The following is a 22,721-nucleotide window of genomic DNA, read 5'->3' as shown; positions in this document are numbered from 1 at the left end:
GCTGTAATAATTAGGGATGTCCCAATCCAGCTTTTTCACTTCCGATCCGATACCGATATTACAGCCTTGAGTTTTGGCCGATACCGATACTGATCCGATCCAAGCGCATAGTCATGTCATGTCAGTCATGTTAGAAAAGGTTTGATCAAGCAATATTACTCTAACAAGAACAACTACTTAATCAGGTTAGTTAGAATGATCCACAACAGTTGGTATGAGAAACTGACCTGTTTATTGTTAACAGGGTTAAATAAACAAACTTTAAACTTGAACATTAACATTAAATAAAAAATATAGCTGGTTTGCTTTGGCTGCTTTGGCCCCTTAATAAATAGAAAATAAATCAACACAAGAAATCTTTAAAATGTCTAACATTGAAATTAAAATAGCAGCAAGACTCCACACACTTGTGCTTTGGCCCCCTAATAAATAAAAAATAGATTAACACCACAAGACATTGTTGACATTTAACAAACAATGCAGCCTTTCCTTTTCAGTTATTTTTGTAGTGTCAGTGCCAGCCTGGTGCTGTTGTTTCCTGTGTGTCTGCATGCTGGCCTGGTGGATTGATAGTAAGTGCTGGAGCGGATCACTGGAATGGACTGCTTGAATTGCGGAGCACTGGGCTGGCCGGAAAACCTGGATCGGAGTACATGAAAAACTGGATCGGAGTTGTTGGATCGGCATTTTTCCATGCAGTCCGATCCGATGCTGATGCACGTTTTTTTGCTAATATCGGCGGCCGATACATCCCTAGTAATAATACTGACAGATTTCTTATTAGGTTTTTGCCTCTGGCCCTATCACCATATTCTTTATTGTGAATTCTTTTAGTGCAGAGAGAACCACACCATCATTTTGTTTTTTTAAGATTAATTCAAACTTGACAAAATCAAAATAAATCTCACTAAAACCCTCATGGTCGGTTAGGCCACTGTTCCAAAAATCACCAACTCTGGTTTAGCTGAAATAAATCCTTAATTCAGTGAGTAAGATGGGAAACGCTCGACACGTTGTATTTCCCCACCGTCTCCCAGCTGACAGCAGAGCAGTAGAAGCAAAATAAAGTGATTCAATAAAATGATGATGTGCTCAGCCAATCATCAAAATGTTTGTCCAATAGTCCAGCCTTAGTCTCTAGCACAGGTCTGTCCAAGTGAGCAAAATTTTGATGCATAGTAATGCACAAACAAGCTCTTTCTCATTTGTACTTGGTGATAGCATCTAACATTAACTGCCCATGCTGAAATTCAGTGCAGTTTTTGTTGGCATCAGAGGGCAATTTGAGCAGTTGGTGGTGCCCTCTTGTACGGCTCAACTGCAGTCTCTGCCACCCTCCACTGCATTCCTACAGGTGGGTCCAAAAAATACGCTGCCTGAATATCTGAGTCGGGAAATATACTGTAAAATATATCTTCTTCCATAATCATCTGCACTCATAACAAATGATGCCATTTTGGCTCATTTGCAATGCAAGACAAGAAGGAAGATTTGTTTTTGGATGCATCTAGAGCACGCTCCTTGGATACCCAGAGGTGGAGATGAGACTTAAAGGGATAGTGCACCCAAAAATGAAAATTCAACCATTATCTACTCACCCTCATGCTGAGGAACGCTCTGGTGAAGTTTTAGAGTCTTCACATCCCTTGTGGAGATCAGTGGGGGTAGCGGCTAGCACACCTAATGGCTGACGGCGCCCCAGACTTACATCCAAGAACACAAAATTGAAACACAAAATATCTCCAACATGCCCATCCGTGGTGATCCAGGTGTCCTGAAGCCCTGACATAAAAAGTTGTTTTGAAAAACGTCATATGAACTCTGTTTTTAGCCTCACTGCAGCCAGTAGCTCTGACTGCTTCTCTGTGCTCCGTGCTCACGTGTGCGCACTTGCGCAAGACCAGCGAAAGCATGAGCTTTGCTTACCCGTGTTTACATCACGTGACACGTGCACCGCAGGGAGAGACAACAGTAACTACAGTAGCTAAAAGATAATTTGCACTACGGTCTTTTAGCAAAGGACAGCCCAACATGTCTGAAGACTTTGAAACTGAGGAGGAACAGCATTTCTTTGTTGAGCCGTATTTGTTTGAGCCCGAGTTTACAGATGCGGAACTCAGGCTACTGGACGAAGCAACCACCGCAGCTCATGAGCCTAACCCTCAGCCAGCCGCAGAATACCGGAGTCGAGCACTGGAAACCTGGTGGTGTAGTTGTTTCAAATGCAAAGCAATGCCAACGGATGAGGAAAGTCTTTGCTGCTCAGACTGGGAATTGGCGATGGCTGCACTTGAGAATCTGGACATTAGTTCTGACAAGACTGCTGCTCTTCAGAGACTGTGCATCACCAATCACCCTGAGCGCGCACACGTGAGCGCGGAACACAGAGAAGTAGTCAGAGCTACAGGCTACAATGAGGCTAAAAACAAGTGTTCAAATGACGTTTTTCGTAACAACTTTAATGTCGCGGCTTCAGGACACTTGGATCACTACGGATGAGCGTGTTGGAGATAATTTGTGGTTTCAATTTTGTGTTCTTGGATGTAAGTCTGGGGCGTCGTCAGCCATTAGGTGTGCTAGCTGCTCCCCCCGCCGATCTCCGCAAGGGATGTGAGGACTCTAAAACTTCACCAGAGCGTTCCTCAGCATGAGGGTGAGTAGATAGTGGTTGAATTTTCATTGTTGGATGCACTATCCCTTTAAGGCCCAAACATACTCGGGCGGAACGTACGCGGAGCGGACTCCATGGAGGTCTGCCCGGACTAAAAGCGGATGTCCGCAAGTCCTGTGCGCGCAAAGCTCAGATTTTACGACCGCGCAGACTCCGTTCCGCGCACCAGTGTCACACAAAAGACTGCTTGGCATGTATTTTTCACATCGCGGGGATTTTTCACGGACATTTTAACAGGAAACTACAACGTGGAAGTGCGCTCGACTATGGAAGCCCGAATGACTGCGGACATTCCTCGCAGAGCCCACTCAGCTTATAGTACGCCCGAGTCTGTGAGCACCTTTACGAGCCGAAATAGCTTGTAGTTCTTTCGAGCACCACTCATGTCACTGGTTCGCAGAAGAACAGCAATTTTGAAGCAGCCTCCAGAGACACAGAGAGCACTTTAAAAAAAACATGTCAAACCATGGTGTGACATGTGTCTTGGCACGCTTTTAATTTGTAGCATCTCTATGAAGTGTTGAGAGTCATTGAGAGTGGCTTAACAATGATCGTAACAAATGAAAAATGGCAACATTAAAGGAGCAGAGATTAGATGGCTTAGAATGAAAAAAATGTTGAAAAAAAGAAGCTCAGAGCAGGTGAATGTAACATGGCTCTGTTGTTGTGCTAATGGAATTGGTGCTGTCAAAATGGACGTTATACTGATTTTACCATATAAACTGTTCAAGTACAGGTAACTCCAACCCCCCAGTGCTTGCCATCGGACCTTTATGTGAGACTTAGTCATAATTTGAATACCAGCTTTGAATTAAGAAGTTTCGATGAACACCAACGTGTAGATTTGGTGTACATTTATAATAAATAAATAAATAAATAAATAAATTAATTAATTAAAAAACAGAAGTAAAGTTTTGAATGAAAAACTTTAACTTTTAGTGGAGTAGTCTTACAGTGTGGTATTAGTACAAATACTGATGTTATTCATATATTTTTTTAGATACTTTAAGTCTTTGGGTTAAAGGAAACATTTTACAGCAAAAAAGTTGTTGTTTTTTTAAATCATCTGTCCTTTGTAGTGGATATCGGGTCTTGTTTGAAATGTAACGTTAAAATGTAATAATAATGCATTCATTTTTTGTGAATTTTTATCTAAATTTCTTTTCATTTCATAAACATTACAACAGTTAGATGAAGGAAACACATCAAAACACTAAAACATTTTAAGAAGCAACATCTCACAACAGAGCTTTTTGATTAAACTGCATTCTGTGTACTTGATAAACCTGAAGCTGGATTGTAGATTACATCACACATAACTGGGACCCTCGTCTTTGCTGCCCAGTACATCTGGATCCGTGGGCATCCAAGACATGCCATGTACATAGATATGCCAAAGAAGGTTTTAGCTCCTCTGGAGTGGTTTTCAGGCTGCCTCTAGTGATGAGCACTTCCTGATGGTTTGTGTGCTCCGACATTTTTTCAAGAACCTGGTCATCTATGTGTTTGAAGTAATCAGAGGGCCTCCAGTCTTGATGGCTGTGGCAAGCGTTGTTGTGCAAAATGTTCTCCTCCACAACAGGATTGAAACTTGAATGATAAAGAAAGGAGAGGTATAGTTTAATGAACTTTTATAATTTTATATACATTTTTAACTACATAAATCAAAAGGCTCAGTAGTTTGCCAAGTTAAGCTTTGTGTGTGTGTGTGTGTGTGTGTGTGTGTGTGTGTGTGTGTGTGTGTGTGTGTGTGTGACCTAAATATAGCACATTGTCATCTGAACTTTCAACTTCCTGCTCTACTGTCTGGCCCTCCTCCACATCATCTCCTGAAAGCTCTAAGTCTGAATCTCCTTCCACAATTCTTAGCAAAATCCTTTCCTCACTCAGCCCTCTGCTTCCTGGAGTATGGAAAATGGTTAAAAACAGGGGGTAGTAAGTCCTGCTGTCCACTACAAAGGACACTGAATAAAAGTTGTGTTTTGAAGGGGTTACAATTACTGTACATTTCTAAAAACCTTACCAAATTGAAGTTAAGAGTCTCATATTGAAGGAACAATTTGATTATTAACAACAGAAACATAATATCTGCAAAGAAAAAAAAGATTACTTACCCCCCTTGATGCCATAAAATGAGGAAGCTGCGATGCCTGCCATTTTGGAAAGAAAGTATATGTACCCTTTAACCACACCCTCACAAATGGGGCCTCACTAGAAAGCCCAGGATGTCCTCTTGACAGTACAGTGGGATTCAAGTAGATAGCATAAATGGTGCTTGACGTAGAGATCTCAGACTCATGTCCCACACAAAGGACAAAAATGAGTTGCCGGGTCTTAGGAGGATCACAGAAACATGCACAAGTGAGTATCAATGAATGCCATGAACTGCTCAATTTAAGACAAGAAAGAAGTTTGATTAATAGTTCTTACAGACAGAGAAAGATGGTAGAAAGCAGGCCAAGAAAGGCATACAAGTGTTCAAAATAGCCATTGCATCCCACCCCCCTATTAGCTGGTTTTACAGCAAGTCCCTTTTCACAGGCATACTATACTGAAAAGCAAGACTAGGCTGAAACCCAGATATGGGTCAAGAATTTATACCTCATCCCTGCAGTTTAGCACTCATGCCTGATTGTTCCTCCACCCATGGTCTTCCAACGCTGTTGCTGGTAGTGGAAGATTGACTGCTGCTCACATACCTCAGACTTGACTGACACACACACACACACACACACACACACACACACACACACACACACAAAGCACGAATATCATCAAATTTAGAGTATCACATTTTACAGTAAATATAATGATTGGATTATTAAATTAAAATTTATGTGCCAAAGAAATACTACTATACTTGGTCCACTGATCCCAATTACTGTGATTTCAGGCACTGTGCATTGCTCTGCTGACCAGTGCTGGAATGTAATTAAGTACATTTACTCAAGTACTGTACTCTCAAGTGCAATTTAAGACAATTTTAATCTCATCCAACTTTCTACTTCTACTCCACTACACTTCAGAGGGACATATTGTACTTTTAGATTAATTTATCACATATATTACAGGGATTATATAAATAAAGAACTATCAGTGCCTAAGTCATATGGACCTGACTGTATCTTTAAACATCTTCAACTATTAAAGTTGCATCAACATTTGTCAATTTTTGATTACACAGGCATAACTGCTGATGATACATTCCTTCCTTGTTGCTTTTTTGATTTTTGTGTAGATAGAAAGTCAGTTTTCCATGCTTTCACATGCCAGCTCTTCAACAGAAAAATATGTTCAGTAATTAGGCAACTGCAGTCCTGCTTTCATTTTACTGTGATCATTCACATTTTATGCTGTCCATTCTATCACTAGCCATTGATGCATGGACAAACAAACACTGGGCCTCATGCAGCAACATTCTCTTAAATTTCTGTTATATTGTTTCTTTATTTTCCATTTAGAGAAAATGTAAGAGAAGTCAGATGCAAATATTCTTAGCCATCCAAATCTGCTCTGACCCAGGTGTGCTAAATGACAATAAGTCACCTATTAGCTCAGGTAACGCCCCCTAAACACCATATAAGGGCAGGTGTGGTGCCATGTGTAAATACTCTGGTACTGCCCAAGACTTGGAAAGACCGCTCCAGGAAAGGCTGTCATGCCTGGTACACACTACATGACATTTCTCTCCGTTACAACAGTCACTATGACACATTACGCGACTGTGGGGTCATAAAATCTTACCGTGACTTGGCCGACAGACATGACACACTACACAATGGTCCACACCAATCAATCAGTCAATCAATCAATCAATCAATCAATCAATCAATCAATCAAACTTTATTTATATAGCACTTTTCATACAAAGAAGCAGTAACACAAAGTGCTTCACAAAATAAAACAGTAAAACAATGACCTCCCACATATACACAAATATATACACACATACAGATAGAGAGAGAGAGAGAGATAATTAAGAAAAATAAATGGCATTATAATAAAACAGGAACTGAGTCTTTCATGACGTGTGTGATGTCATTGGGTTATTCTTGTCCTATTTTTTTATTATTACTATGATTTCAGTCACTGTGGTTATTCATGTGCCAGCCGAAATGTTGTTGTAGTAATGTAAAAAGTGCCAGCAGATGGCAGGAGCTACATTTGAAGTACCATACGCAAACATACAAGTCACTGAATCCTCCACAAGTCCTGCAAATGTTTCACAATAAAAGCCTATTTAGAAAATGAAGGGATTCTCTCAACCGAAGTTATAATGGGGTTTAAATTTTATGCAGATACGGGAAATGTTGAGTTTGAAATGACGGTGCAATGCATTAACTTTATCAAGGCAAACAGGAACGGATAAAAAGTAAAAAAATATAAAAATACAGAGGGAATAATAAATGACGGGCCGTTTATAATGTAGTCTGTTTCAAATGAAGCTGGTAGCCTCTGACGTTGTGGTAAGTAAAAGCCCTGCCACTACGTTTTAATTTGCTTACTTTATGTCCATCTCCATTACAAAGAAGTAAAATTGTTTGCTAGCTTTGAGCTAATGGCAGTACTCAGCGGGGTGCTAAAGTGTCTCTGCTGTTGCACACCATCATTTTTCCCTTTTTACTCTGTGTAGTAGTCCCTAGAGGAAATATCAAAAAGGCTGGGGTGCTGTTGTCACAAAGTTGTTTACGGCAACAGATCGCTCTGTTGTCCTATTGGTCAAAGTGACGGCTGTGACAGGAGAAGTCATGAATGGGGGCGGCAGTAGCTCAGTCCATAGGGACTTGGGTTGGGAATCGGAGGGTCGCCTGTTCAAGTCCCCGTCCGGACCAAAGAAAATGGAGCGTGGACTGGTGGCTGGAGAGGTGCCAGTTCACCACCTGGGCACTGCCGAGGTGCCCTTGAGCAAGGCACCGAACCCCCCAACCGCTCGGGGCGCCCCACCAAGGGCAGCCCCCTCACTCTGACATCTCTCCATTTTGTGCATGTATAGGTCCTCTTTGTGCATGTGTGTGTCTTTTGGACCTGTGTGTAATTGACAAGCAAGAGTGAAAACATTGAATTTCCCCTCAGGGGATTAATAAAGTAAATAAACTTAAACTTAAAGACAAAAAGAAAATCAAACGTGCTAGAATTTCTGTTGGAACGTCGTGAGGTGTCCCAGACGTGGCTTTGAACGTCGTTAACTATGACGCACTGCACAAGATGAAACGATGGATTATCGTGTACAACACTCGTTGTTCATGATCCATGCCAACACCATAAGTCGCTGCGTCGGGCTAGAATCGGGCTGATATCGTGTAGTGTGTACCAGGCATTAAAAGAATAAGTTCTCCTTCCTTTACCTAAGTAAAAGTACTAATACCACACCGTAAAAAAACTACTATTACTATTGAAAGTCCATATTACTTTTGTAAAAATATGTAAGTACAGTCAGGGAAATGTATTAAAGTATTAAAATAAAAGTGCTTAATGCAGAAGAATTTAAATTAATTTCTTCTTTAAACACAGGCATATATCTAAGGTGACAATCAGATTACTCACAAGGCTGTGTTTTCTGCCCTACATATTGTTCGAGGGCCCACTCTCTCTATAGGCTACCTCACCTCACGGGCCCCAGTGCAACCACCTTGCCTGCGTTGTCTATATTTACGCCCCTGGTAACATTAGCTACTGAAGTGTAGCTTACATTAAATGTGATTAGAATCTACGCACAGCACCTATTATTTTACAATAAACATGAACTAAAGTCCGGCTACATTAAAAAATCATTAGAGGTCAGCTATTGTGTTAAAATGTCAAAATATGCCGGCATTAAATCAACTTACCAGTGAGTGTGCCTCGGAAAACACTAACAGTAGTCTACGCCCACAACAACATCACATTTCACATCTCATGTGGTTATATGTGATTTGGCCAACTACAAGTTATGCCCCCCACTTCAAGTTTCTGCCCCTTCAGGATACGCACCTCCCTTGCAGTCCACACACAGACCCCTCTGATGTGGTGTATTCGCTCATCCCTAGCATTCCTGTCAGCTGTTCTACAAATGCAGATGCACATGCATGCATACTCCTTCTGTTGCTATTCCAGCTTTGGCAACAACTGCCTAGACTGCAAAACAACCCCAAAATAGGAAGACGGACTCCCTGCTACAACAGAACACTTCTCTGGGAGGACAGCGGGTCATGGCTCCGGAAACTGACCCCCAACCAGGAGATGCAGCAGCTTAAACTCAGCCAGCGTTGGGGGACCAGACAGCCCCAACTCCTCCACTGTTGCTACTGTTAGACAGGTTAGATCTGGCACTGCTGCTGGCCACCAGCTCACTGTGACCGCAAAATTTAAGCTGCTTCAGCTGCTGACTGAAGGTTCTTCTCGGAGGCCACCACCCGACCTACCCTAACCCTACTCTACCCCTGGGAAATCAGTCCACAGTGGTGGGGAATGAGGCAGAGCAAATGTGTGGTTTGGTGGCTAATTAATTGTTTCATTTGTGGTCTGATAAACGTATGAACTTTGGTTCTTGAACCTGTTCTATTCAGGACTCTTGAAACCTTGGTGCTATCTAGCAAACTGGCTTATGTTTCCACTAGTTTTAAGCAGAACCATTGTAATCAAGGATGTTTCATCAACGGAGGGCTTGTATAATGTACAATGGGGGTAAACAGTAGTAGCAAGATGAGATCTCGGTGATTACCTGTGAACTTTTGTTTTATTACAAAACAAAAGTTATTTAATTTTACCCAAAACACAACCATGGGCCAGCTATTAATGAGATCACTGCAAGCTCATTTTTTTCTGATGTTTTCCCACTTGACTCCTCCATTGTTGCTTTCTCCATCCTCTCTTTCCAACCTGTAGAATATGACATGCCCACTGATGTCATCATGGTTTGTACTTCAGGTCAAGGAAAACCTGCTAGTTTTTGGTTTCGGTTGAGAAACAACTTTCCAGGTTCTGAACCAATTTATTTTTTAGCAAAAGGCTCTCAACTGTTAAAAATCCGGTACAAGAACCAGAACAAAACTGGTTCCATGTCGGTGTAAAAGGGGTAAGAGAGAGCTCTACAATGAAATAAGATTCAGTAAATCACTGTTAACCCCAATTTGCTCACTCAACTTCAAATTTGCTCACAAACATTTTGCACTTAGGAACATAAAAGTTTCCAGTACATGAGACACAAAATAAATGTGTCGCATGACTCTTGTCTCACAGGAATTTTATGTCAGTTTAACATAACTTGATGTTGTTTGAGCATTTAATTCTATGTTACATGAACATAAAAACATTAAATACACATTTTACAATATTTTTGGTTCATTTTATTGAATTATAAGAATATATTGGGGAAAAGCTTAGGTGTTTCAATTGCTAGAATAAGGCTACGAGATGTATTCTGAACCAGAAAGTGCTCTTTATTTCATCTCAGCACAACCTTTCTGTTAGACACTCTTATATCCACACAGGAGGGAGGCCACTAACTGTGTGTAGGACTTAGTGCATGGTGCAAAATGTCTTTTACCACAACATTAATTGAAACCCATTAGAACCATTGTGAAATACATAAACATTAATTACTGCGTAATGGGTAACATGAGTGATTTAGAACACATTTAAACACAGTTTTCTTCACACACATTGTCTCACATGCCACAGTATGTGAAGTGCACAATGATAGTCTTGTTCATTGGCCCTTAAACTAATTAGGAGGATCAGCTTTATAAATTTAAGTAAAATTAACTCAAAACTTAAAAATAGTTGACTTAACATAAAAATATATATATATCAAGCTCACAAGGGATGTGTTTTTAACATAAAGTTTTTATGTCATTTAGAAAATCCAGGGCATTTGTGTAGACTTAACATAGAAATTTTGTGTCATGGCTGGATTGGGGTTTACAGTGTATAGAAAACACTGGATGTGGGATGAAGTGTGTTAATATTCTTGTGTTTGTTTGGTGGGAGAAGCTTAGGACTGAGATTGCAGAGGGGAGAGCTGCAAGAGGAGGGTGTGTTCTTTTCTAATTCTGCCATTTTTTGCCTTTTCCAGAAAATTGCACACCCCAGCTTTAAGGGACGATCATGGTCATGCTTTAAAATTAAAGCACTGACTGTTGGTTGAAAGCAAACAGCAGTCTCTCATGTTTGAGCCAGATGTTTTGTTGATCCATCCATCCATCCAGCTTAACTTTCTACCTACACAAACATGGGTGGAATTAAGATAAGGTAGCAGTGGGAGGGAATCTGGCAGATGTTGTTTACACCAGCAGAAATTAATCAACTCATTTGGCTGCCAACCTGTGTTCCTGTTCTTGTAAAGGCCTTGAAGCCCCGAAAACTTCCAGATTTCTCAAAACAAACAAACAGGTCATATTGGCTTTACTTATTCTGTGAAGTCAAAACCGTGAACTGTTGAAGATGCCTTACCGTGCTTGAGTATTTCCTTTTTATGCTTCTTTATTCCACCACAGTTAAGGGAAATACTTTACTTCACACAGTTATTTGACAGTTATGGTTAGTACCAAATAAATACCAATTAGAAACTTATTTGACTTTAACTGTTTTTTGTGGTGGGGATTTTGGTATTCTTTAAAAAGTTTTTGTAAAAATGTTTAATTAAAAGCAAAATACAATATACTATAATTTCCATATGAAGTAATAGTAACAGAATGCACATTTAAAGAGGCAACAGATAGGATTCGTTTTTTTTTTAGCTTGGCGCCACCTAGCGTCATTGGTTTTTCGTCGCACTGTCGCAATGACCGAATTGGCCGTGGGGATCAGAGATAATCAATAAAATGTAGACTTTAAAGCCACCGGTATACCTCTATGTATGTAGAATGAGAAGGTGTATGGACACTCTACTAAACTAGAGCACTCGGAGAACGCAAACCTCCGCCAAGCAGCTCGGATTTCCCGCCATTTTATTATTTTATCCACTTCGCTTCAACCGATCACCACCAAAATTTTATCATCTGTTCCTTGTCCCATTATCAACCTTTCCTGAAAATTTCATCAAAATCGGTTCAGAACTTTTCAAGGTATTTTGCAGACAAACAGACCAACACCGGCGAAAACATAACCTCCTTGGCGGAGGTAATAAATGAGTAAAGAGACTGAGCAACAATTATCAGATTTATCTGAAGAAAAAACAAATAGTAATGCAAATAATTATACCAGAACACACAGTACCAGTACAAACAACTCACAGTAAATTATACCAATATGTACAGTATCAGTACAGGCAACAGTAGACACAGTGGAATTATACCAATATGCACATGTAAACAGTCCCGATTCTAGAATAAACGGTAGCGTAACGAAACGATGCGGCCAGTTGGAGCTCAAATTGAATAGGAAACAAAGTTAAGTGTTCACTTAGCTGGGCGTAAGGGCGATGTCCTTCGATAGCTGCCTCCATGAGAAGAGAACAGAAGGAAGGAAGGGGGGGTATCACTGTCCAAGGGCTGCTGTAGAATGGCAACGAGGATGTCAGCCGACCAACACTCGCGACCCGGTCCCTGGTTGCGGCAATTTGTGATGCTGGCCAGCTAGGAATTAACTAGCAGCCAGTACAGTACAGTCCTCTCTCGTCTAGCTAACATTTAGCCGTGTTACTTACAGATCCATTAGAAAGAAAGCTAGCTGGACATCGGTTTTGAAGCCTCTTTGGTCACGGAGCTCCCTTCATCTCTTGAATGCCTGACTGAGCTTTACTCTTGTTTTTCCTCTTCTTTTATCACTCTCCTTTTTGCTCTTCTTTGCCTTCTCAGACAGACGAGCTTGTTTTCTTTTGCTAGGCCGTTTTTCACTTGTCTCCAAACTTAGTCCGTCTGCCATTGTGCTCGTGACTCAACTATCTCATGCCCAACTCCTCATAAGGACTCGCTCCAGTCCCTGATTGCCTGACCAACCAATTTCGCAATACATGACGCATTTCCTGCTGTAAACCAGAAAAAAAAAAATGGTATTGTGTGTTTTTGCAAACCACAGGTACATTTGCACACTATCTAGTGGATATCTTAAGTTTCACCAATGCTGTGGTTAATGTGTGTTTATGTTTAAGCACAAAATCCACTTGGCTATGGTTAGAAAAAGATCATGTTTTGACTTAAAATACCTAGTTGAAGGGACACAATCCCTGCTGAAAAGCAGAAGTGCCTTAACAACCGCTCCACCTCCTGTTATAGTGAGGTGGCATAGCTATAAAATTGTTCATTTTTGTGATAAAAGCACCAAATTTGGCAGACGTGTTGACAAATATATTTAGAACAAATCATGCCAGGGACAAAAAGTGCAAAAAGCTAAAAATTTTTGTAAAATAGACAGCACAACAGTGCCTTCTACTGCCTTAAGTAGGTAGCTGCCTTACACTGTCTTGAAATGACCGCTTTTTTTGTTGGTGTCTGACACTGGAACTCACTGACCAGGTGCCAGACTGTAGGCAGCACCAAAAACATGTAAATACAGTGAGGCAAACACCAAACATGAGTGAATCTGTGGTTGGCTTTCACTTTCACTTTTGGGGGTGGGTGTGTTTACAAATAGTAACCAGATATCCTGCATAGTATACCTTCCACCTTTTTTTTAATTATGTCTAGCACAGTTGCCTGAAGAAAATGTTGGCATTGTACATTTTCTTCAAACCACAAATAAGATACATTTGCATGTTTCATATGTATCATATCAGTGTTTCTAAAGTGATGTAGTATATGAACTGACTTTGTTAATAGTGGGGCGGCATAGCTCAATATTTTTCTAGAATCGTTCAATTTTGTGATAAAAGCACCACATTTGTCAGATGTCTTGACAAATATATTTCAAACAAATCTGGATACTGGGGCATCAGAAACCCGTCCCCTGGTGGCCAGAGCAATTGAATCCTACCTGCCCATGGACCTGTCCCATTAATTGGATCCACTCCAAAATGTTATGGCTTCTAAGTTCGACCATGCTACATGCCTCCACCAAGTTTTGTGAAAATTGGTTGGACAGTTTTCACGTAATCCTTTTTGTGAAAATTGGTTGGACAGTTTTCACGTAATCCTCATCCAAAAAATGAATGGAAGTGAATGGAAGTGAATGGGCAGCCACGTGTGGGCGGCCCGTGGACACGCCCTTTGAGTTGGATCAACACCAAAATTTAATGTATTCTAAGTTGGCATGTGTTACATCCCTCCACCGAATTTTGTGAAAATCGGTCAGGCAGTTTGTGTATAATTCTGCTAACAAACTAATGAATTCAATTCAATTCAATTTCAATTTTATTTATAAAGCCCAATATCACAAATCACAATTTGCCTCACAGGGCTTTACAGCATACGACATCCCTCTGTCCTTAGGACCCTGGCAGCGGATAAGGAAAAACTCCCAAAAAAAACACCTTTAACGGGGAAAAAAACCGGTAGAAACCTCAGGAAGAGCAACTGAGGAGGGATCCCTCTTCCAGGACGGACAGACGTGCAATAGATGTCGTACAGAACAGATCAACATAATAAATTAACAGTAATCCGTATGACACAATGAGACAGAGAGAGAGACAGAGACAGAGAGAGATGCAGGACAGACGGTAATGACAGTAGCTTACAACAACATTAACATTAATGGAAGTAATAATATTATAGTTATAATTCTGGCTATTGTGGTACAATATGTTGAAAGTATATATTAATATCTGATAGTATACCTATCAGATATTAATAGACAATAATCATATGTATATAATAACAGTAGAGGTATGACTAATGATAACAGCAGCAGCAGGAGGCATCTGGCAGGACCACGGCAGCAGCACAATCACACACGTCACACTATCCAGGCACCGCTGTGATATAAGTTAACCTGCGAGACAGTGGAGCACAAAGGCTCTGGAAAAGAAGCTGAGTTAGTGACATGCAGTACGGCTGAGTTAGCAAGATGTAGTAGCAGGACATATGAGAGAGAGGGAGAGAGAGAGAGAGAGAGAAAGAAAGTGTGTGTGTGTGCCTGGTGTATTATAGGAGATCCCCCGGCAGACTAGGCCTGTCAGTCTAACTAGGGGCTGGTACAAGGTAAGCCTGAGCCGGCCCTAACTATAAGCTTTATCAAAGCTATAAGAGCTTTATCAAAGTCTTAAGTCTAGTCTTAAATGTGGAGATGGTGTCTGCCTCCCGGACCGCAACAGGAAGATGATTCCACAGGAGAGGAGCCTGATAGCTGAAGGCTATGGGGCCAAGAACAATAACTTCAGTTTTGTCTGAATCTAACATAAGGAAATTGGTGCTCATCCAGGTTTTTATGTCTTTTAGGCAATTATGAAGTTTAGTTAATTGATTACTTTCTTCTGGCTTCATCGATAAATACAACTGTGTATCATCCACATAACAATGGAAATTTACAGAGTGATTTCTAATGATGTTACCTAAAGGAAGCATATATAGAGTAAATAGGATTGGTCTGAGCTAGAGTTGGGCGGCATCCAAATTTTGTTACCGTCAACCCTTCCCCACATTTTCCTGGGGTATACCGTGACTAATTAAAAATCACTTTGAAGGGCTCAGGGGGAGTCGCCAGAATGTCGGCTTGTGCCTATACCGTTCAGAAACAGAATAGCAAACATTACATTGGCCTAAGAATACTGAAAAATAACAAGAAAACATGTATAACATTAACAACTTTCATTAACAAACACGCAAATGAAGCAGTTAACCAAATGGAATGAAATAACAACAGATTGTCTGTGGGCTACAGTCCACTTCCAGTACAGTAATCGACACAAATAAATTAAATTAAAACACAGCCCTATGGCATCCAAAACTTATAGGCTTATCAAATCATAAAAAGTAACAATAAATAACAAAGGCAGTAACGATAATGTGTGCTATAAAGCGTATCCTCAGACCGCAACGGGAAATACTGTCCGATGGTTTATTTTTTAGAGCCTATCAACATAAATCCAGTACTAGGGCTTATCAAATAAGAAAAACAGAACAATAAATAACAAGGCATAACCGAAAATGGGCATATATAATCCTATCCTGAAAACGCAACGGGAAATACTGTGTGTTCGCTGGTTTATTTTTAGAGCCTACCTTTAATTTGAAAAGTTTACCTTCTCCGAGTCTGAACTGTTTTGTCCATCAGAACAGGCTACTCCTCATTGAAAATGACATATAAACAAACTTACTATAGCAGCATCATTGCTCACACAAACTATTCAAGTTTTTTCGCCAGAAAATCCAGCATGTTTACTTTTTCCAGCTGGAGCAGGGCACGTAGTGAATTGACAACTTTGGCCGCGGTGCTGAACACCCGCTCTGATTGAGAGCTTGTGGCACAGGTAATTTCGGGCAACCCTTAACATCAGAGGAAAACACCTGGCTCCGTCACATTTCCACCAGAGAAAGAGGTCTTCGTCTCCCTGAATAACAGGCTCGCAACAACAGGCTGTTATCTCTGCTCCTGCTCGCTCCTGTATGGTGCCGACCAGACCTGCCACCGCATCGGCTCTTCTTTGAAGGAGACGGCCCATAGTCATCTGTTTTTCAGTGGTTCGTTTTGCGCTACTCCTTCCTCCACTCTGATGGCCACTGGACCTGCTGCTGCTGCTGCTGCTTGCAGAAGTTGTGAAGTTGTGTTTTTTTGGGACCAACTCGCTTGATGCGCAGCTTGCTATCTTTTCTTGTCTTTCTCACGTCCGAGATGTCACGTGACAACGTCACATCCAAAAACTTTATCAAATGTCATCTACCGACAACAGTTAAGGGCAGTTATAAGAGAACCATTATAGCCAACTATTAGTTTTAAATTGTAATAGTATTAAATTGAAAACTCAACACATACATAGGTGCTGGACAAGCACTCATTATTAAGGTATTAAATAAATTATATCTAACATTATATCAGGCTCCTATAGGCCTGTATGCGCGGCAGATTTTTTTTAATGACGGTAATGAAACTGATACCATTGCTATTTTTAGATACCTTGCGGAACTCCAAAACAAACTTTAGTACGTAAGGATGATTTATCCTGAACATGAACAAACTGTAAACGATCGGATAAATAAGATTTAAACCAGCTTAGTGCAGAACCTTTTAGGCCAATTAAGTGTTCCAGTCTCTGTAGCAGAATTTGATGGTCAATTGTGTCAAACGCCACACTAAGATCTAATAAAACAAGTACACAGACGAGTCCTTTGTCTGAAGCAATCAGAAGGTCATTTGTAATTTTAACTAGTGCTGTCTCAGTGCTATGATGCACTCTAAATCCTGACTGAAATTCCTCAAATAAATTATTATCATGGAGAAAATCACACAGCTGGTCTGTGACTACTTTCTCAAGGATCTTTGAAAGAAAGGGAAGATTAGATATCGGTCTATAGTTGGCTAACACCTCTGGATCCAGGGTGGGCTTTTTTAGGAGAGGTTTAATTACAGCTACCTTTAAAGACTGTGGTACATAGCCTGTTAATAAAGATATATTGATGATGTCTAATAAGTGAGTGTTAACTAAAGGTAAGACTTCCTTAAGTAGCCTAGTTGGGATGGGGTCTAAGAGACACGTTGACGATTTAGATAAAGAAATCACTGCAGTCAATTCTTGAAGAGAAATTGGGGAGAAGCAATCTAAATATATATTAGGTCGCTGTGTTTGAGGGCAGATACGTACTATCTGAGGACAGGAGGTCATGAATTTTGCCTCTAATAGTCATTGTCAATTGTCATTAAAAAAGCTCATAAAATCATTACTGCTAAGGGCTAAAGGAATACAAGGCTCAATNAGCTGTTAAAGCAAAAAAGTAAGAAAACCGAGAAAACAAGCAGGAGCGACTGCAACAGGCTGCACACGCAATTTTGTCATTAAAAAAGCTCATAAAATCATTACTGCTAAGGGCTAAAGGAATACAAGGCTCAATAGAGCTGTGACTCTCAGTCAGCCTGGCTAGAGTGCTGAAAAGAAACCTGGGGTTGTTCTTATTTTCTTCTATTAAAGATGAGTCATAGTTTGCTCTGGCATTGCGGAGGCCCCTCTTATACATTTTAAGACTGTCTGTCCAGACTAAACGAGATTCTTCCAGTTTGGTTAATCGCCAATTCTGTTCAAATTTTCGTGATATTTGTTTTAACTTACGGGTTTGGGAGTTATACCAAGGAGCAAACTTTCTTTGCTTTGTTAACTTCTTTTTAAGAGGTGCTACGGAGTCGAGTGTTGTTCGCAGCGAGCCTACGGCGCTATCAACAAGATGATCAATTCGAGAGAGGTTAAAGTCGGTACCGGAAACCTCTGTTACTGAAGGACATGGTATTAAATTTAACGACGGAGAAGATGTCATGTGCCCTTCCAATGTGTCAGGCTGTGACACCGTATCCAGCTTAGCTGGAAGCTCTTTCCACGGAAAAACTCAATACAGCAGTGCTGTACTTCACTGCTGTACTGAGTTTTTCCGTGGAAAGAGCTTCCTTCTTGCGTCATCTACCTTGGTGCAGGTGCTGGTTCTGTCAAAGAGAAGTATGACAAACCTCTCAATAATGCTCATTGCATCATCTGGGATCTCCTTTGGTCCACTTGCCACCGTCAGTAGTGCATCTGTCAGTTCTGGCAGCGACTTCCATGTTGATCATTCTGCCTTCTTTCCATGTCCAGCAAAGCTGGATACGGTGTCACAGCCTGTCAAAGCATGGAACGTTGGAAGGGCACATGACATCTCTGGTCCAAGACATACAGCCATTTGGTGGGCTGCAAGATAGCGAAAGCTCTTGCCTGTTCCGAATTAAACATTTGGTGGGCTGCAAGATAGCGAAAGCTCTTGCCTGTTCCGAATTAAACATATTTTTCACTTTAACTGGTCTCTAAATTATATTTGTGGTGCTGTTCACTTTAACTGGTCTCTAAATTATATTTGTGGTGCTGAAAACATGGTAACAGCAGCTTGGGGGGTGACCAAAGTGTTCTTTTCCAGTATAATAAGCTATAAATGTACCAAATTTGGCGCTTTCATCACAAAAATGAACAATTTTTTAGCTATGCTGGCCAATTTATTAGTTTGTTAGCAGAATTATACAAAAACTGCCTGACCAATTTTCACAAAATTCGGTGGAGAGATGTAACACATGCCAACTTAGAATTCATTAAATTTTGGTGTTGATCCAACTCAGGGGTCGTATCCACGGGCCGCCTACACATGGCCGCCCATTCTCTTCCATTCATTTTTTGGATAAGGATTACGTGAAAACTGTCCAACCAATTTTCACAAAACTTGGTGGAGGCATGTAGCATGGTCCAACTTAGAAGCCATTACATTTTGGAGTGGATCCAATTAACGGGACAGGTCCATGGGCAGGTAGGATTCAATTGCTCTGGCCACCAGGGGGCAGGTTTCTGATGCCCCAATATCCAGATTTGTTCGAAATATATTTGTCAAGACATCTGACAAATTTGGTGCTTTTATCACAAAATTGAACGATTCTAGAAAAATATTGAGCTATGCCGCCCCACTATTAACAAAGTCAGTTCATATACTACATCACTTTAGAAACACTGATATGATACATATGAAACATGCAAATGTATCTTATTTGTGGTTTGAAGAAAATGTACAATGCCAACATTTTCTTCAGGCAACTGTGCTAGACATAATTAAAAAAAAGGTGGAAGGTATACTATGCAGGATATCTGGTTACTATTTGTAAACACACCCACCCCCAAAAGTGAAAGTGAAAGCCAACCACAGATTCACTCATGTTTGGTGTTTGCCTCACTGTATTTACATGTTTTTGGTGCTGCCTACAGTCTGGCACCTGGTCAATACCTTTTTTTAAGGCCTGACCTCACCTGAGGGCTGTGGGGGTACATGCCCATAAATGTCCCAAACACAAAAATAAGAAGAAAATAAGAAAATCCAGGCAGAGGACAGACTCTCTGCAGACAAAATACACAACCACACACTGGGAGTGAGTCAGAAGTGATGATTGAGAGGAATTACTTCTGTATGAGTCTATACATTGTTTTTTTTTTAGAAAAATCCTGCATGGTGTATCTTTAAAGACAGGAATGCAGTGCTGACAGTTGTGTTATTATAATGCATAAAGTTGTCAGATTGTGGGCTGGGTAGTTGATTAATGCATATGTTTGCATTAAAGCATGTAAACATGTTGGCAGAAACCATTTTTTATGCCATGCTACAATGTTTTAGAAATTTGAATGCATTTTTCTGCTATTCCAGACAGCCATTGACTTGAAACTTGCTTGAGTTGTGTAATCCATCACAGTGAACTAAAAATCTGCATACATTTTTGATTAAGGTATCATACTGTCAAAAGGTAATGCAGTGCAGGCTTCAGTCAATCTGTAAACTGCATTACCACACTTGATGTTTTCCATGATGTATTTAAAGAGACATTTCAAGAGTCTTCTAACTGATTATCATACCAAATGGAAATCACAACCCTGTCTCACTCCAAAGTCATCAAATAGTGGTGCTTGGTCAGTGAGTTCCAGTGTCAGACACCAACAAAAAAAGCGGTCATTTCAAGACAGTGTAAGGCAGCTACCTACTTAAGGCAGTAGAAGGCACTGTTGTGCTGTCTATTTTACAAAAAAAATTAGCTTTTTGCACTTTTTGTCCCTGGCATGACGCAGTAGCTTTAAGATTTGCTTTTGTTTTTGGGACGCCATGTTGAGTGTGTTAATTGTCTCTCGTGCTGTACTTTTGAGGATGAGATGCCAGCAGCAGGGAATTGCTGGGTTTGCTTTGAAGAATAAAACTGCGGTCCAAGTTGACCACAATCCAGAACCCTGCTTTTGGTGCTGAGTGAAAGAAAAGTCCAAAAAAGTTAATAACTTAAAAATTATGGCGAAGGTAGTTTCTTGCAACCCTAGAATTAAGATAAAAATATTCACAAATGAAAAAACACTTCTGGTTGCTGATAAGTTGTGTTTAACTTTTGATTTAACACTAAAAATTTAAACCCTCGGCACGCACTGCAGCGCAAGCAGACAGATGCGCAACTCAGAGCAGCATGTGTCACTGACACCAGACTCAGAGCGCAGCGGACCGGTGGAAAATGTCACCATCAGCATATTATTTTATATCAATAAAATCTATTTTATCATTATTTTGAGTCACATTGTTGAAAGAATTTAGTCGTCTGTGTTCAAGCAGGATCTCCATTCAGGTCTCCATTCATTGCACGTTGGGCTTTCTATATCCTTGCTGGAGATGGGGTTAGTGTTGCGTTCAAGGTCCCCCCAAAAAAGGGAGGAAAAAAAGGCAGAATATTCAATTTTTTTTTTTTTTTCCACAATCGAATCCGTGCCATCGAACGAAGCTTCAAAGCTTAAAATTTTTTGGGTCAGCCCTAAAAAACACAATGCAGAGCTTGAGGAGAGGTGCAGAGGGAGTCTGGCAACAGGCGCGCGGAGGCGGCATGTTACATCAGCATGATATTCAGCCGGTCTATGTTATTGTTCAACAGGACCAGGTGGCGTCAGGGGGAAAGGTGGCAGGACAATGTTGGGATTCACAGGACCACAGATGATTTATCATTTGGTAAAATCATCACTGATTTCAAGACTTTTTCCTCTGCATGCTCTTTGTCTTCAAACAAAGAGAGCTAAGTGACACCCATCTCCACAGGAGGTCACACCTCACACCTCAGTGAGACTCAAGTCCCAAAACTTGATTGGACAAGACCTTTTACAGTAACATGTGACTCTGTGATGTCACAGGCATCGGTACAAGTTCTGCTCCCTCCAAGCTTTCTTCCTCTTCTCTGCTCCAACCGTGGAGCAGGGCTCTTTTTACTCCAGCTGCTTCAGCAGCTAACACCTCTTCCCGTTTGGGCCTGGACAGCAGAGGCCCGAACCTCTGCTCCATAGCCCAAACCACTAAAGGGAGGGCAACTGATCACAGACTCTCTGGCAAACACAAGGTTTGCAAACCAGCTTTCCAGCAACAAGGAACTAAGTGAGTTAGCACCGAGCGTCTAACTCTGCAAGGACCCTGAGCGACCAGCTTCCTCGAATCAGAACCTTTGGAACAAAGGACCCAACAAAGACTGCACCTGGAACCACCTTCCCAGCCTTCTTCTGCTGGCTAACAAAGCAGCACCAAGTGACTCTTTCCTCCATCCATTCAAGGATCGGTAATGTAACAACTGGGCATAGCTTATCACAGCTTTACAGGCTAAGCAAGACTGTTTAACTTGTTGTATGTGATTTGATGCTGTTTACTGAGTTATTGTTGTGATAGTCTGCAGTCAGGTCATTGATTAGTTGGCTTCGCCAAAGCTAAGTGTTTAGTTTGCTAATACTGTTCACAAACAGATTCTTGCATGCAACTAAACAATCTCTGCACTAATCTAGACCGTTTGCAACACATGTCACATTGACATAGACTCATTAACAAACAGGCTTTCAAGAGAGCTGCACCCAAACAGGCATTTCAAAGTTCACACTTCTTTTCCTTTGTCTTTGTCCTGACCACACAGTCAGATGAACACCTCCCCCTTTGGAGCCAGCCTTGATTCGGCCATTTTGGTAGTTCTCTGTTGTCAGCCATTTTGTTTTGTAGGCCAAACGGCCTCTTTGATCACCACACCTGCCTTTGTCTTTCTTTCTCTTTTCTTTCTCTCTCTCACACACACACACACACACACACACACACACATGTACACACCAAGCTTGTATATAGTTAGTTAGAATTTGTGTGTTTTGGTTTGAGTTTGCTAATTTGTGAATAAATATCATTCTTTGGAATCATACCTGCTGTCTGCTTAATGTTGCACAAGAGTGAATGAATAGTCAACCGCTGCGTGAAGAACTCCGAAATCCTTCAGGCATTACCGTTAATTTTGGTTGTTGTCATTAATTTAATTANTGGAATCATACCTGCTGTCTGTTTAATGTTGCACAAGGGTGAATGAATAGTCAACCTCTGCTGCGTCAAGAACTCCGAAATCCTTCAGGCGTTACTGTTAATTTTGGTTGTTGTCATTAATTTAATTATTAATAAAACTCCAAATTAATAGTTTAGCGTATAGACTGATAATTTTAACTGGCTATCATTAT

The 22,721-nt window shown here is 40.8% G+C and overlaps 1 protein-coding gene across 1 annotated transcript in view; it reads left to right on the top strand.

The window, feature by feature from the left end:
- The window catches only part of LOC126396256 (receptor-type tyrosine-protein phosphatase F-like), a 706,276-nt gene that overhangs the window by 598,124 nt on the left and 85,431 nt on the right, over positions 1–22,721 (top strand). Inside the window, exon 23 of the mRNA XM_050054194.1 lies at positions 13,007–13,029. Within this exon, the coding sequence (XP_049910151.1) occupies positions 13,007–13,029 (23 nt within the window). The remainder of the gene's footprint in view (positions 1–13,006; positions 13,030–22,721) is intronic.

Source organism: Epinephelus moara, chromosome 10 (assembly GCF_006386435.1).
Source record: "Epinephelus moara isolate mb chromosome 10, YSFRI_EMoa_1.0, whole genome shotgun sequence".
NCBI lineage: Eukaryota > Metazoa > Chordata > Actinopteri > Perciformes > Serranidae > Epinephelus > Epinephelus moara.
The sequence above is the reverse complement of the archived record's forward strand: the minus strand, read 5'-3'. Positions and strand labels throughout refer to the sequence as shown.